Genomic DNA, 18,356 nt, shown 5'->3' with positions numbered 1-18,356 from the left:
TATATATATATATATATATATATATATATATATATATATATATATATATATATATATATATATATATATATATATATATATATATATATATATATATATATATATATATATACATTTCCATTATTAGTCATAGATTTATAGGTGATAGTTCACTTTTAATCCTTATTTTTCATAACATCTCCCTTTGATCCTAGTATTATTGTGGCATCACCATTTTTTGCCTTTCGCCAACAAAGCCGTTGACATGCCGTTAAATACAATGATATTTTGATCTTTTTGTACAAAGTACGTTGGCCCATTATATTTTTTATTTTATTTTTTTGAAAAAAAATCACAATTGATGACCTAAATGCCCTTGTATTTTGTAGAATTTAAATTGTTTTGTTGGTGGAGGACCAAAAATTATGGAAATGACTCAAATCAAGAATTTTTTTTTTTTTTAAAACGCACTTCGGCCAACATGCATGCAAATGATCAACTGTCTCAAACTGATGCATCTTAAGTACGCGCCTTAAGTTATAAAATCACACACATTAAAGTATAATTGTATGAAGCAACGCACATTAAGTTTAAACTATTGCACCTTAAACTAGAAAAGTTGCGCACCCTAAGCTTTAAATATATTATACGTACCTTAAGAAGGAAAACGGTGCACCTTAAGTTATGGAAAGACACACCTAAAGCTTTGGACTGATGCACCTAAAACTAGAAAAGTGACGCAACTTAACTTTAAATATACGCATCTTAAGCTATGGAAAGACATACCTAAAACTTTAGACTGACACACTTAAATTTTCAACCAAAAAACACACCTTGGTCCTTGTATTCTCAACTGAAAAATTGATGCACCTTACACACATAAATCACATGCTTTAGGAAGGAAAACAACACACCTTAAGACACTATTTAGTATAGCGTCACTGAACCGGTTGTTGAGGTGCGACAAGTCCGTTATGATGTGGCTGGTTCGCTAGGATTGTGCGAATTATTACACATTTATTACACCTTTTCAACTTTTCATTTCATGGCGCCGCCTATAATTTGTCTCTAGCTTTGTAATGAATTCTATACTTGTTTGTTTTGTTTTTGTTATCTTGGATTTGATCATTTGAAAACTGACTTATCTCTAAAATTAAAACTACCAGAAGACTAATATAAATATTGCATTAATGAAATGACAAAATATGCATATGCACAACTACATTTGATGTGTTTTAAATACATTTTTCAAAATTTAATCTGCTTCATAAATGTATAAATTAAGACAAGATTAAAAAGTATGAAGTAAAATTTTATCTCAAATAATTTATGTGGTGTGAATGAGATGATAGGGCCGGGTCTTTTGTCGCATAACCAAAGATCTCAAGTTTAAGTCCTGTCTTAAAACTCATGAGGGAGTGCATAGCCTTTGTTTGTTCTTTGAGGTCCTATTTCGTGCGAACATAAATAATCTTAATGTGTAAAGTTCTAATATATACTATGGTTAGCAAAATCTGTCGTCAAATCAATTTTTTTTAATTTCAAATAAACATTTTAAATATTAATTAAATCACACATGTATAGTAAAAGATGCGACAATTTTAAGAAGACATGAAATCTAGCACACGATGGATAAGTTTTGGCGTTTTAGGAGAAAAAAGTTTCATCCACAGTGAAGTTGCATAAGATGTTTTGGTTACTGTATTTTTTACGGCTTCCACTTTGTCACATCAAAACAAAAAAGTGATAATAGTAACTAATCTGCAGATGGATGGTTGAATATTCTTCCTTATGAATAGTTGCTAACTCCCTCAGCTCATTTGTATTTATACACCCAAAAATATCAAAAACAATAAACAAAAGAGAAATAAATCATCCCAATCCAAACTGAGATTGTTGTACAAGTACAACAGAGACCACTTAAAGTGAGGTTAATATTGGTGTAAGGAATGAGAATAATTCTCATTCGTTCATCATAAAATAGGATATGGCTGAAGTACATACTTCAATGAAAAATATATTGATGTAAGGAATGAGAATAATTTTCATTCGTTCATCACAAAATAGTATATGACTGAAGTACATACTTCAATGAAAAATATATTGGTGTAAGAAATGAGAATAATTTTCATTCGTTTATCACAAAATAATATATTGCTGAAATATATACTTCAATGAAAAATGTAATGATATATATAGTTCATGATGAAAAGTGTCATTTTCGCAAGTAAAATTATAATTAAATAGTTTGGATGTGATATCTAAGTAGTAGTCATCTTTTTGTTAAATCTACAATAATTGTGCATTTTGGACAATTAAAATATCACTCTTTATATATAATGATTAATATATTTTTCTTTTCCAATTAAATAATTAAATTTACTAAAGTTTGAGTTATGTAAAGTTATTTTAATTTTGCTACTTTTTTCTTTGCTAGTGATATTAAACATGCATGAGTGAAATTCAATTCGTAGATATGAGAGAGGTTTATTATTGTGGTGGAATGAGAGTGATAGGTGACAATTAACAACATTTATATGAGAAAGTACATTGGTGACAAATTGTCTTTTTTAATATTTTTTTAACCACACAAAAAGTAGATGATAATTTTTAAACCTACTTTTTAATATATATATATATATATATATATATAAATAATTTCAGGTATGGTCGTGCTCTCCCGTGCAGCCGTGCAGTCACACACCACTCAATGTTAAGAAACACACCACAATGAAACACACCACAATGTTAAGAAACACACCACAGTGCATATTTGTGTGGTGTGTTTCTTAACATTGAGTGGTGTATATATTTCGTAACATTGAGTGGTGTGAACTGCACGGCCGCACCTGATCATGACTCTCTCTCTCTCTCTCTCTCTCTCTATATATATATATATATATATATATATATATATATATATATATATAATTCAATTCCCGTGCGGTTTTGCAATTAAATCTGAGCCATTAATCTTACTTAAATCAATATTCAAGATGAACAAAATTAAAAAAAAAAAAAAACGGTGGCAGTTTGGTAATTTTTGCATCTAGATCAAATTTAAGGTGAGTGGTTTTCCTTCTTAAGGTGCGTGTTTTTTGTGCTTAAGGTGCGTGATTTTTGTGTTTAAAGTGAGTAGTTGTGCTTAAGGTGCATGATTTGTATACTTAAGGTGCACTATTTTAATGTTTAAGATGCGTCTTTTCGAATTAACCGCACGGGAGCAGGTTCACGCACCAGAACTCATTGGACAATGTTGGCAACAGCCTACATCACGTACAACATGCCTACATTAAAAGCGGGTTATCTTTTGACAACCACGCCCTCTCAGTCCATATGATGTTTGTAATTTCCACCTTTGGGAAGACTTTTGTGAAGATAAATTCTGGCCTATAATTTCTCAGTTTTCTGGCTGGTGGGACACTATGAACTTGTTACCTCTCATTAGAATGCCAAGAATTCAATGTAGTCCCCCTATGAACTTATTCCATAATTAGATTCCTTGATGAAGATGTACTATTATTGCATATATGGTTGGGTTTTTGTTTGTTCACTTTTGGAAAGATTATATTTTTATTTCATATGGTTAACAATTACTTAAATTGATCTTTAATAATTGATCACGATATGCAAATGTTGTCCCCATTTGTATTCAATTTGAATTTCTTTTATTTTTTTTTATACTTTGTGAGCTAGTTGATTCTATTCGCCATTTTAAACAAAACAATTATATATTCAAATGCATAATAATTCACATTTGCTAGCTACATGCATTACGAGCATATATATAGTAGATACTTTAATAGAAATAAATAATATATTATTATATATGAAAATTTTTGAAGGTTGAGATAACTTATTTAGTTGTAGGCATGCTGTTCTTTTGATAGATCTAAAGGTCAAAAAATTACTAATTGTGTCTCTTGCAATCCTCAATGCACATCTTTTCATTAGAATTAAAAATATTATTTGTGATATTGATTCCTAATTTTATGTGTGGTCTTTGAATTTTTTTCCCTTTTTTTTTTATATTAATTGTGGCATGTATGATATGGTATGTGTAGTAATAATTATTTTAATTAATTAATTAATTGATGTGACATATTTTGTAATTCAATTATGAAAAATATTTGAAAAGCATTTTTTTTATGAATTACTATCTAGTCATTGTAATTTACAAGTTTCAATTATGTGTTATTTTATTCAAATTGAAATACTTATAGTTTATTTAATTTAAATAAAAAGTATTTATGAATATCATATTAATAGAAAAGATATGTAATTTTTGTAACCATTTTATAAATTAATTATGTTTCATACTTTATCATAAATATTTTTATCATGTTTTGAAATTTTTAATATTTTTCCCAACTAACCATATTTTTTACTCTGACATGATTGTCTTATATGTTAAAAAAGGCAATCCCTTATTTGGTAAATGGTTGTTAGTTGATTGAGTTAGAGGGTATGACTAATTGATAACATTAGTTGATTGTAGAAAGATGTTTGGTAAATTAGCTGTTAGTTGATAGTTGTTTGGTATAAATTTTTTTTCTCAAAAAGATAATTGTTGCTTTGAACAGCTTTTTAAATTTTAGCATTTTGGAGTTACAAAAAGCTTATTATCCAAACATTTATATTAATTTTTTAACCAATTCAAATAGCTAATAGTGGTCAAATAAGTCGAAATTAGGTAATAAGCTAACTATTTTACCAAACAATGCCACAAACTTTTGTAAAACTATCTCACATGTCCTTGGCAGTGAGATGGGTTGGGTCGAAATGAAATGTAATACTAATTAGGAAAATAAAGTATTTATTACTTATATGAAAAAATATAATACTTTTACACAAAATTAAAATGTAATACTTTTACATTTTAATTTAAAAATATTACATTTTTCATAAAAAATATTACACTTTCTCTTATAAGAACAAACACTTTATTCGTTGTTATTAGTATTACATTTTTCAGTATAAGTATTACATTTCAATATTGACCCGACTCGACTTACGAATAAGGATCTGTGAAACAGTATTACTTACACAAGTGTGGCCTCTGAAAAAAAATTGTATACCATTCAACGTAATCAAATAATTGCCTGATAAAACAAAAAATTAAGACCCAGATTATGAAAGATATCTATATCACATTATCATGTCCAAGTCTTGAGTCTTTTTCCAAATAATAATAAGAAGAAGAAGAAGAAGAAAAAGAAGATTAAAAAAAATAAAAAAATAAAAAAATAAAAAAAATAAAAGAAGATACCTTTACCTGGTTGTCGTTGATAGATATTTATAATTTTATATGGATAAAAGTTTGGACGGAAGAAATTCTTTTACAAATTACTGTCTTGTCCCTCTCTCTTTTTTTTAATAATACTTTTTATACTTTTTCCTTTTATTAGTTTCTTGAAAGTGGGACAAGGATTATACGATCTTAATTATATTATTTTATAATATAAAAAAATATAGTGTTAACAATTAAAAAAAAAAACATTTTAGAAATCTATTATAGGCGGCTAGGCCACACTTACCTTCTTCCTAGTTTCGTGATTCTACGTTCAATGATGTTTACAGTCAAATTCTACGCATGACGTCAGCTTGGTAACACACATCGGCTGACGTCAGAACACCGGGCTACTCGTTGCTCAGTTGTTATACCGTGTTAGTCGGCAGTTTTGTTGAATTGATACTGCAGTTGTGTAGAAAAGGAAATGTAGTTGTGTGAAATGGATGTTGTTTCATTCGTCTGGAATTGCAGTCGTGTTGAATTGGTACTGCATTTATATTGAACTGGTACTGCAGTTGTATTGAACTGATATTGCAATTATGTTGAAAGGGAATTGCAATTGCGCGGAACGAATACCGTTTCATCCGTCTGTTTTCATTAATCAAAACGACGTCGTTTTAATTGCACGGTGCACAATCCATTGTGGACCGCGGTCCATAGTATAATTTGCGCTCGTTGCTGGCACTAATGTTCATCTTTCTCCAATTATATATTTTTATTATATTTAATATATATATATATTTTTTTTATCTGATGAGAATGGTTGAATCGGGGCAAATTTTGTTGTGTACCATGATCCATGTAGCAGTTTGGTCAATGAAGTAAGTATTATTTTAATTACACTTCAATTTCATTTGATAATATTGCTCTGTTTTCAGTTTCATTTCACACGCATTATATTAGTTTCATTATAGCAATACCAAAGTATCATTTTGATTCTACTATAGTTTCATTTGACAATATACATTATTGCATCAACTCTATTTTGTAGTTTTATTTTCCACACACACTAGTTTAATTATAGTAATGCTAAAGTATTATTTTAATTACACTCTAAGTTCATTTGAAATAATATGTTATTGTATGAATCTGAATTTTACTTTCATTTTGTATACACACTAGTTTCATTGTAACAATACTACAATATCACACCTACTAGTTTAATTATACTACAGTTTCATTTGACAATATACGTTGTTAAATGAGCTTTGTTTTTAGCTTCATTTTTCACATCCACTAGTTTCATTATAACAACACCAAAGCATTATTTTAATTGTACTACAGTTTCATTTGACAACAATGGTCCACACAGCACTATGGGGGCCATGATCTACTGTATAAAAATTGGTTGAATCTGAGAAGTAAGTATTATTTTGTAGACTATAAATTAAAAGTACATTATTTGTATATATAAAGTACATTATTTAAAAGTATATTATTTGAATATTGAATGTACATTATTTTGTATACTATCAAATAATGTGTATTCAATAGAAAAATACTATATTTTTAGTATATTCATGGAAAGTATATTATTTGAATACTAAAAATACATTACTCTATAAATATACATTCAGTATACAAATAGATCTACACAGCATTGTACCGACCATGATTCATATAATAATTTGCCCATGCATTAGGACGAGTCTCATAATCATGTTTAATTTTTTTTAATTGTAAGATTGATTGGATCTTACATGATAGACAATTTGACGTATGTATTGGTTTGGGCCTACTACTTGTGAACGGCCCACGTGAGAGTTGGAATTGAGACTAGGGGCCCATAACGTATAATGGGCCAGGCCTGAAGAATCTGTTGAAGGATGGTCTCAAGTCTGATTTTACTCGCAAATTAACGTGTGGACCACAATCCAAAATGACGTCGTTGAATTTTATGAGTTATAATAATGTACATTATGAGTTAGATATTTGCTTAGAATATTAGCAATAAACTTACTCTCATATGTTTGTGATATGATTTAAATAGGATTTCTAACTCTAATTAAGAGATTCGGTATCATTTCAATCACATTAATTCTCGCTATCTACAGATATTTATACAGATTAAGAATAAAATTAATCCGACATAAATAGTGAACTAAAAATAATAAGACAATGAAAACTTAAAAAGAAAATCTAATTATGTTATTAATTCCAACTCTTAATGTATCCAAATTATGTCATATAATTCAAAAACTTATTATATATAACTATTTGACAATGGCTAGCTAGTTAAGCATTTGGTCAGTGGCTAGAGAGACTAATCGCATGTTTTTCCTGGTAATTGTTCAAAGTCTACCTGCAAATTAAACTACACTTTCAATTTCAATTTATTAGTTATACTTTAATTTATTTTTTTAAGAACAAATTTATTTTTCCACATTTTTCATCGTCTAACATCCCTCCCTAATATTGCTAAGTTTAATTGCTCACTAAATAAGGAAAGTTGAATAGCCAACACTAAGAATAAGGTCATAGGGTTCTCCCCTCTTGAGTTTTCTCTTGGATTTATTTTTTTTTTAAATAACAGAAGAAAAAAAAAAAGGCATTTCAATAATTTAAGGAACCTAAATAGATAGAATATTACAAAAAGTACACTAGACGTTTTTTTTTTTTTTTTTTTTAAAGGGAGTAATAGAAAGAAAATATAACATAAGCATGACCATGGCATTACATATCCATTAACGGGAATAAATTATATATAACTCTTTGACTAGATGACTTGCTAGTTAAGTATTTGGTCAATGGCTAGTGAGACTAATCACATGTTTTTCTTGGTAATTGTTCAAAGTCCAACTGCAACCTAGTTACACCCTCAATTTCATTTTATTAGTCATACTTTAATATATATATATATATATATATATATATTTTTAATTCTCAATTATTATTGGAGCAAGAAGAAAGTGCCGACCAGAACATGTTGACAGCAATGTGGTTTATAAATTAATTTATCCCAAATTGAATTTACATGGAATTTATATCTTGAGTAGTCCTGCAGGTCTTTCTTTTTTCTTCCAACCCTATTATTTTTCTTATAATAATTTACTGATCTATTGTAAAATGATATGGAAGGTTAGCACAAATAATATCTGCAGGCTAGGGCAGCCAAACACATGTATATCATTTGCCAACTTATTTGTTTTGAATTGTCAATTCAATCAAACATATTATTCATCATCTTTAAAATATTTATTAGATTTGAGATGTACATAAATAGAGATCAAGCTAAGTAATAAATTTAAGATGAATTTCTTTCAAACTTATAAAATAGTTAATCTTTCAAGTTACTTTTTGAAATGGTTCTTGGACTATACTAAATTTAATACTTTAGTTCTTAATTTGTAGATTCACCTAATAAAATTCTTAACTACCAAATTCTTACATATCCTTGTTAACTTCAAGGGCAATTAAGTAATATTTGTGCTTTTCCCTTCTCTGAGCTTTGAAATATTTTCCTTTTTCTTTTCCTTTTAAGGTTGACATGACACGAATAATTGAAACATGATTCATATCTAATCATTATTGTATGGACTATACTATCAAATAATGTACATTCAATACATAAATAAGTACTTTTAGTATATTAAAAATGTACATTGTATTCAGGAAAATACGTTATTTGAGTACTGAAAATACATTAATTATTTTGTATAATGTACAATCAGTATAGAAATAATAATATATTTTTTGTATATTAAAAATATAATTTTTGTTATGATTTACACAACACTACGTGGACAGTCCACACAAAAATTTGCCAGATTCATCTTGCCCTTGTCCCATTTTTTATTTTTAAAATATTTTCAAGTAAGACTATCATGACTACTTTAACTTGAATATCCTTAAAAGTTAAAAATTTTTGAAAAACATAAAAACATATTTCTCTATCATCAGATTTGATGATCATTTAACGTGTAGACTGAAATACGTAAAGAATTCATAGTTAAAGACTTTATAAAGAAACATACAAAATGATATCATCATCAATATATTTCAAAAATTATTAAGGGTGTGTTTGGTTGGTGGGTTTAAGCATAAGGAATGGGTATGAAAGTGATTGCTTGTGTTTCGTTGATAGGTTTTGTGAATGTTACTATGAGTTTGGAATACCCCATTAATGAGAAAACTTACCCTTATTAAATAAGGGTTTCATCTCCCTTCCTCCTTTCTTCTCCAACTATTAATAATCATTCCCATTCTACCCAACTACCAAACATGCTAAATATTTTCACCAAAACCCATTACCATTACCAAGTATTTGATACCCATTTCGATTCCAATTCTCATATGCGAACCAAACGCACCCTAAATCTCAACTTTATTCCTACGTAATCTTTTATAGATACTATTCAACATTGTATATATTAGATGGGTCAATCCGTTCAAAACTCGGGAGCTCTTTTTCCTCTTTGGCTCCTCCCATATAACTCTTTAACAATATATTAAACTTAATTCATCATGGTACTATTCTTCTTCTTTTATTTATTTATTTTTATTAACAAGTATATATTTTTTAGTACTATCAGCTTTATTAATTACTATCTGTTTAATATATTTTCTCTATCTGTTGTAGCTCCACTATAGAGGTTGATCCTGTGATTTTTCCTGAAGGAGAGTCATAGAGGTGTCAACTAATAAGTATGTGAAAAAAGAGCTAGATGTTGATAACATGCCGTACGAATCAAATACGACATACTAAGCTCTTAAATTTCCAAGCAACCTAGGAGGAAATTTATGGAGAAGTACTAGGAAAAGAGCCAGGAGTTGAGAAGAAGTGTCTATACTATGAGTCAACTCTCAACTATATATATATATATATATATATATATATATATATATATATGTATGCATTGTGTTGTCACCTTCTGCATCCATAATCTGATTTTCCACAAAGTGTGAGAATCCTTGATGATATATCATTTCAAGAAAAGGCAAAAATGGTGAGAGCTCCCTCTGTTGACCAAAATGGAAAGAAGAAAGGTGCATGGAGTAAAGAAGAAGATGATACGTTGAGAGCTTATGTTCTCAAACATGGGCACCAGAACTGGCGACAACTCCCTAACCTCGCTGGTAAATACGCTTTGTTTTAAAATTTGTCCATTTTTGTTTTTTGGTGGTTCCTCGACATTATTCGATCTCCTTGTTAGTTCTTTCTCTTTTTGTTTTGACCCTCATTTTTACCTAGTGATTGGTACAAACTACAAATGTTCAGGGCTATCGAGATGTGGGAAGAGTTGCAGATTAAGATGGGTGAATTACTTGAAGCCCGGTATAAAAAGAGGTAACTTCACTAGGGATGAAGATCAACTCATACTTAATCTCCACAAACAACTCGGGAACAAGTAAGTAATCCGATCCTTCGGCCTCACAGTTGCATTGACAATTTGCTTATTGATCATGATTGTGTATGTTGCTTATGTTAAGCCTATATTTATGTGGCTAATATTTTCTATATTTATTTATCTGTTCTAAATACATTAATTCGTGTAGACTAGTTTCTGTTGTAATTTCTGTTACTTCTCCTCCATTATACACTATTCATATTCTGCTAAGTTATTCATTAATTAACAAGACAGTTTTACTCCATAACCTTACAGCTTATGGATGTTGTATTATATTCCAGGTGGTCAGCCATTGCTGCAAGGTTGCCGGGAAGATCAGACAACGAAATTAAGAATCACTGGCACACTTGTCTCAAGAAATTCGACAACGTTGGAGTTATCGAATCGTCAAAAACACAGTCGTCGCATTCAGATGATGCCCAAAGTGTTCAATCTTCCGATAAGTCGCAACAACAACATTTGGCACCATTTGATCTCCAGGCTGCAATGGAAACCCTTCCATTTTCACCAAAAACTGAACCGTTTTCTTATTTCATGGATTCTGCAGTTCTGAGCAGTGAGGAAGGGACTTCAAACGATGATGATGATGATGATAGCAGAGAACTGGAACAAGAAATTTTTGTTCCAGATAGGTTATTTGTGGACGAAGAGATTCAAAGTTTGCTTAATGATTTTCCATGACAGCATATATCCTTAAAGCATGCTACGTGTTGGGACTAGTGTAGGTTGTTGTTGTTCAAATGTTACAAAACAATTTTTTTTTTTGCGTGTGTAATCTAGGATTTCTACCATTTGATACAGTGACTAATCCCTTAGCTGAATTGTAGACGCTGATCTGGAGATTTAAGACTGCTCCATACCCCAGTCAAAAGATGAATCCTTGATGTTTGGTAAAACCATCTTTGTTATATACGTGCCTCAAACCCTTTTTACAACATTTTTGGTCTTTTATTTTGTTATTAAAGATGGAAAGAATGCCATGATGAGAGTATCATTAATTAAAGTATGATAAGTGTTGGGACTGGGTTGCTGTTCAAATGTTACAAAACAACCTTTTTTACTTGAGCCACTCAAACCCCTTTTTACAATATTTTTGGTCTTCCGTTTTGTTATTAATGATGGAAAGAATTATATTTATGTTCAATCGCAAGTATGTGCAGTGACTATTCGCCAAAGACCTTGTGGTGACTATTGGCTATTAGTAGCTTAAAATAAGCTATAAGCTCTGTCAAACAGAGTCTTTGTGACTTGGTCAAGCGGCATGAAATGACTATGTTTGCAGTTTCCTCTCCGTTCCCTAACTATAGTCAAGAAATTAAAGGAAGAAAATGATTAATTAAAAACACAAATACACTAATTCATTTATTTTTCAGAGCATAATAGCCCTTCGACTGATGCTACGCATAAATTTATTTTTGGTTGATGATTAACTAGTTGAGTTGTGCTTGGCCAGACTTTGAAATATTAATTTACAAACCATCGATATACAAATCTCCATATGCATATACATTGATAAATTTATTTAAGGACAATTTAAGTACTACAAGCAAATACCAAAATACATACAGCTTAAATACTTACAAATTTTAAATTTTTCTGTTGATAAATTTAATTTTTCTAAGTGACATTACTTAAAGAATTTAAGAGTGTTTGGAAAATATTTTCTACTTTGATCTCTACTTTTTTTTTTAAGTTCTCTTTGAAAAATTTAAAATATAAATTTAACCATTTTTCAATATAATTTATATTTTATAATAAACAAATTATTTGAAATTTTTTTTCTCATTAGTCATGACTTCAAAATAGTAAGTGTTTGGCCGTTAGGTCTCGTCTTGGTTGTTGGAGGTGCTTTGACTATGGCGGTAATGGCTGGCGATTGTTGATGAATGCCTCGAATTGGTTTGTCAATTAAGAAGTTGTGCCAAACTTTTCTTGGGACCTAAATATCATTTTAGAATTGAAAATGTTTTTTTTTTCTTTTATTAAGTTGTTTATATATATTCATTGGTTGCTGGTGAATTATTTGACTCGACATATTTATAATTAAAGAATAAAAAAATTCAATTAAATAGTGCGTCATATCAAAAGAAAAAATTTCGTAACATACTAGCATTACTTTATTATTTTTTAGGAAAAAAATTGCATACATGGACTTGTTTCATGAACTTTTTTACATATCTTTTAACTTTTGGATTGACTTTATTGTTTCGTCTCTCCCTAGTCCCTCCCTCACTCACGTTCGATCCTTTTGGATTCTTCTCCATTGACCGCTTCACTTCTCATCAGAACCGACCAATTCAATTCAACAACTAATGCTTCAAAGTCAAACAAACACCCTAAAGATTCCAGCCCATATTGCGTATATATAGGTGTATAGTATAGATTATGCTTTGTATAAATTAAAGTCAATTTGGTGTAAGTTCGTGGTTATTTAATATTTTTTTAAACTTTGACCCAAATGCCTAATGAAAAGTTAAATTTTAACTCCAAACTTAATAGCATTTTAGTAATCCTGCATTATATTATAGATTGATACCGGAGTTACGTGAGATTTGCTTTAAAGAAGGTAGTGAGATTTGCTTTAACTCGCTTATAGTCCCAACTACTAGTTAAGCACATTTTTTAACTTATTTTGAATTAATTGATGAATTGATCGAATTGTACCCCAAGATACTATATATATATATAGTTTAATGGTTTTTTTGTTTGGTGTTACCTTTGTGACATTATTGGTCTTTGTTTCTTCAATTCCCTCCCATAAGTTTATCCATTTTTGCACAAAGAAAAGAGCTTGCAACAAAAACAAACAATACACATATGAGGGATAAGAGTTAAATAAATGTTCAAACTATTTCAGAAAGTATAATTAACCTCTTGGATTATAAACCATTTCGATTAAGCACGTGAACTTAAAAAAATAGTATAATTAAGCTCTTTTAACAGGTTACTGGTTGGCAAGGAACCGAGCTATGTTGGAGGCTGCCCTATCAGTGCCACGTGAGGTGTGGTTGACTACTTCTCGGCCATGCGTTGGCTGGTGCTCGGCTACCAGGTCGCACGATTCAAATGGTGCCGACTCCAGCGGTGCAGCTGCCTCAAGCTGTTTCGTCTGCAGCAACAATCTACTCTTGCTATATTGATGTTGGGTTCAACATTTATACGGGTAAAGCTGTTTTTGGAGCCATTCTTTTTTCTTCCTTAGGGAACTTTAATGTTGTGTTGAACGGTCCTCTTCAAAATTGCCACTCTCATCTTATGGCCGAGACAATGGCGTGTAAGGAAACTTTAGCTTGGTTGAAAGATAGAAGCGTGACATCAATGCACATCTTTTCGTATTGCTCTTGTCTCGACTCTCGTTCACAGTTTGTGATTTGAAAAGTATTAATTGAATATAGAGAAAATAGTGAAAAAATTACCAATTTAATAATATGAAAATAAGATCATTTTAAAAAGTGAGAGCATTGCAAGAATAAGGATAGTCTAAAGTATTAGTGGATCGATGAATGTGCACCATATCATCTTTAACATGGGCATACAAAATTTTGTTATAAATACCACCTCAATAATTGCTTATATTTATAATGAGATTATTACTAATTTCAAAGTGGTGTTGTAAAATTTGTAATGGTTATAATTTGAGATATATCATACAAATTTGCATTTGACGCATCAATTAATACCCGATTGTAATTTTTTTAGTAATTAGTAACAGATTAATATGTTATATAAGAATGTTTTTATTTATTTATTTTATTTTTACTATTATGCATGCCCTGCAACTCTGCAAGTTAGATCACAAAGCGAAATTTATTATGTACACACCTTCGAAGAGTAGTTTCAGATTTCACTCGTTATTTAATTAAAAAAATTATCAAAATTACAACTTAAAGAAAATTAAGAAAGTAGTGTTATGTGTTACTCCCTAGTCCGTATGTTGTATTATCATGTCTTGGTGGTATAAATCTTAATCCATTCAAAACAAGACCACAAAATTTCTCTAACAATGGCTACTCTCCATGATATCCAAACGTGTGGTTCAACCGAACACTACCTTACCTTATCCAATCATTTCTTCCTGGTCATCAAATCTCCGCTCCTGCCCTCCCTCCATCTTTTCTTCTACACTATCAGCAAAACAAAATCGCGCAAAAAATCATGGCTTCTTCCACACTCTCACCCGTCACTCCTTCTCAGGTGAACCCATCACTCCTTTAAGCTCTTCTTCTCCATTTCTCTCTCTCTCTCAGGCTCCAATTTCACTCCGGAATTCTTTGATTTTTTAATTTTTTTTGCTCTGTTTGTTTGTGGGATTTTTTCAGCTATGCTCGAGCAGGAATGGCATGTGCTCCGGCTCCCAAGCGTTGATGGTGAAATCCGTGAGAAGCGGCGCCGGCGGGAAGAAGAAGGGGTTGAAGGTCACGTGCATGGCCACCAGTATTCCGGCCGACGATCGGGTGCCGGATATGGGTAAGAGGCAACTCATGAACTTGCTTCTCTTGGGTGCCCTTTCTCTCCCCACTTCTGCCATGTTGGTACCTTATGCAGCCTTCTTTGTACCTCCTGGGTGAGTTTTTTTTATTGCCCTTTTCTTGCCTTCACTATTATTATGTTGGGTTGCTGGGGTTAGTTCAAATTTGTTCTTGGATTATGAGTTTTGAGATTGTAAAGATCAGATTTTGCAGTAGTTCATGGAATCAGATTGTGTGCTTTGTTTGAAGCTCTTGATTATTGCATTCTTAGATGTCTTTGAATACAATGATAATCTAATGGGGTATCTAACAACTTCCTTGTTCCTAAAACCCGTCTTATGGTCTTAGCCGGCAAAGGATAACAAGGAACCTAAACCAGCCTAGTTTGCCTTGACCCACTCAAACTAATAACCGATTCCATTAGGAGTCGAATTTGTAAACTTGTGGTTAACAAGCCAAACAGCCTGACCAACTTGGCTGAGGTTGACCCAATAACTATGGTTATACTTGTATTTGACCGACTTTAGAACATTATAATGTTGAATTGACAGAGTATTCATTTGCATGCATCCTCTGCTTGTCATATGTGAATTTGTGACTCTGTCATCCTTATTTATAGTTCTTAGTATGTTCTGCTAGTTTATAGTATGCCTTGTTAACAATGAGCTGAATTCAGAAGAAAAGGAACAAGAACAGTTAAGAAAGACATGCATATGTATATTTATCTAAGGGTCAACAATGCATTAGGCTTTGACAGGATCACTTGCCTCTTCTGCTTTTTCTATTGCTTGGTGCTTTCGGGTTGTGGTTACGTGATATTCTTTCAGTTCCCTGTCCATGCCTCATGAACTTATACATTGGGAGCAGGTCGGGAGGTGGAAGTGGTGGTACCGTTGCTAAGGATGCCCTAGGAAATGATGTCCTTGCTTCTGAGTGGCTAAAGACTCATGCACCTGGGAACCGTACCCTCACGCAAGGGTTGAAGGTAGACAATTCTTGGAGAAAATTTTCAGCTTTCTTGATGGTTTTAAGATCATTGTTTTAAAGTTTCATCAAATCTAGTGCACAAGTCTCTGCATCAAGGTTGGTTAAAGGTGACATTTTAGCTGTTGTTAGTAGTTGCCAATGATCTCTTGTCCCATTGGGTAAGAGAGAGACCCCTCGATGTAAAGGTTTAGGTTTTGAGTCCCACTAGGGCACCGAACACATAAACTTGAGTATGTATTGATGGATCATAACTCATAAGCCAGTTTGATCATAACATTGCAATCTTTATCTTAGTGTGTGTTCAATTTAGACGAGGATAATTAACAGTTCATTTGATGGTGAACTCTAGGGAGACCCTACCTATCTTGTTGTCGAGAATGACGGGCAACTTGCAACTTACGGGATCAATGCTGTTTGCACCCACCTTGGTTGCGTGGTGCCATGGAACGCAGCCGAGAACAAATTCATATGCCCTTGCCACGGATCCCAGTACAACAACCAAGGAAGAGTTGTTCGAGGACCAGCTCCTTTGGTAAGTGAACCAAAGTCTTCTATGAATATATCCCATCAATATGTTACATAACTATCTGTATTTCACAATTTATAACTATATAACTATCTTCTTGGAACAGTCCTTGGCCTTGGCTCATGCCGACGTTGATGATGATAAGGTAGTGTTCGTTCCATGGGTTGAGACTGATTTCAGAACCGGCGAGAACCCATGGTGGGCATAGACATCTTTTTCGAATGAATTACCCGGCCCCTCGGGTATTTCACCTCGCTTGAAGGAAACCGAGCTCGCTCCTTGTACTATTTGTAGTATATGAGTATTGAAAATTAATCATCAAGAAACAAAAAAAAAAGGATAGTTCAAGTTATTGGATATCACTGAGTGATGGATGTAGCCTGGAACATCATCAATCAAATGTCATACAAATTTCACTTTGTTCTCTTCTTGGCCTACTTTTGATTTTGTTTTTGCCTATGATAGATTGATAGTGCATGTTTATATAACTAAATACCATAAATAAAATCAGACTTGTGAAATTTCTCCCTTGTGAGTTCATCAATTAGCTGAATAGTTTCAGGTTGAAGATAATTCTTATGATCACCAACAGATGCTTTTCTGAAGAAGGAATTATAGGGGACAGGAAACCACGAAGGCAAATCCTCGGACTTGTTTACTTCATGTCTGCTTAAAACCTCAAAGCTGCAAGTCTCGACAACCTCCTCTACTTCCTCGTCCTCTCCAAAAGGACAACCTAAAAACTCAGCCAGTCTCCGGACATGAGTTTTAGCGTCGTCACTCTTCAACTCCTCATAAGTAATGAAGAACACATTCTTAGGATTCCCCAAACTCGCCTTTCTGTATCCCAACACATGATCATAGTAAGGCCCGCAAGGGAAAACCCCATCGCAGAATTTCTCCACGGCTTCATCCAACAGCCACGGCTTCTCCGCTCCCCCCTTCCATCTGTTGACAAAATGCCACATCGAAATCAACGTGTCCTTCGGGTTCCTCGTGACATAAACAACACGACAACCCGAGGATTCCAGGGTGTTACCTAGTAACTGATATGGAATGTGTGTGCTAAAGATCCTGGGAGAATCAAGATTGGGATCTGTACTACTAGGAATCCCTGTTGGTTCACATTCTCCATAGATATGCATTTCAAGAAATGGGACAAGTTCATGGGGATTGTTTTGGACTAGGGAATGAATGGAAGAGCGATTGATGATGGAGTAAAGGAGAGATTTAAGCCATGTAGTGCCAGTTTTGGGGAAAGAAGACAAGATTATATCAGTGGGGAGTGGTTTGAAGTGAGTGAGAACTCGTTTGATGGCAGGGATGAACTGAGGCATGAGCCAAAAGCCATTGATTTGGCAAAGAATCTCATCTCCCCTCCATTTCTCTTCTGCCAAAGATTCCACTAATCCTTCATCAGTAGGGTTAATGGAGTTCTCCATGAAATGAGGGCTGATAAATCCTTAGCCATTATGTACATTATATATGGAGTTGGACACTTGGATTCCACGCATATCCAGCCAGACAAGTGATTTCGGTTAAGCAAAAATAAAAACTTTGGTTTACAGGAAAGTTCAATTCACATGTCGTTACCCGAAAATGTGCATTGGGTGAAGCACGCCTAGCTTATAACCTTGATCACAAATCTAGAAAGTCACAGCTTCTAAAAAGTCAAATTTGAAACTTTGTGGTTACTAAGCCAATTCTTTGACTAACTTGACAAAAATAAGAACATCAAAATAGCATAAACAACT

The 18,356-nt window shown here is 32.2% G+C and overlaps 3 protein-coding genes across 3 annotated transcripts; 2 read left to right on the top strand and 1 right to left on the bottom strand.

Annotated features, from left to right (window-relative positions):
* Positions 1-10,215: 10,215 nt before the first annotated feature.
* LOC116032254 (transcription factor MYB15-like) lies at positions 10,216-11,301 on the top strand. Its single transcript, XM_031274745.1, has 3 exons — positions 10,216-10,348; positions 10,491-10,620; positions 10,902-11,301. Exons 1-3 carry the CDS (start codon positions 10,216-10,218, stop codon positions 11,299-11,301), a joined length of 663 nt encoding a protein of 220 aa, XP_031130605.1.
* A 3,353-nt stretch (positions 11,302-14,654) lies between these two features.
* Positions 14,655-17,027, top strand: LOC116032770 (cytochrome b6-f complex iron-sulfur subunit 1, chloroplastic). The gene is made up of 5 exons (XM_031275483.1): positions 14,655-14,814; positions 14,940-15,184; positions 15,957-16,074; positions 16,426-16,608; positions 16,709-17,027. The coding sequence occupies exons 1-5, from the start codon at positions 14,776-14,778 to the stop codon at positions 16,808-16,810; spliced, it is 687 nt and encodes a 228-aa protein (XP_031131343.1). The 5' UTR covers positions 14,655-14,775; the 3' UTR covers positions 16,811-17,027.
* On the bottom strand, positions 16,795-18,044 carry LOC116032253 (cytosolic sulfotransferase 15-like). Its single transcript, XM_031274743.1, has one exon. The coding sequence runs from the start codon at positions 18,042-18,044 to the stop codon at positions 17,091-17,093; it is 954 nt and encodes a 317-aa protein (XP_031130603.1). The 3' UTR covers positions 16,795-17,090.
* Positions 18,045-18,356: the final 312 nt, after the last annotated feature.

The sequence above is a fragment of the Ipomoea triloba genome, chromosome 10, assembly GCF_003576645.1.
Source record: "Ipomoea triloba cultivar NCNSP0323 chromosome 10, ASM357664v1".
NCBI classification, from domain to species: Eukaryota; Viridiplantae; Streptophyta; class Magnoliopsida; order Solanales; family Convolvulaceae; genus Ipomoea; species Ipomoea triloba.
The sequence above is the reverse complement of the archived record's forward strand: the minus strand, read 5'-3'. Positions and strand labels throughout refer to the sequence as shown.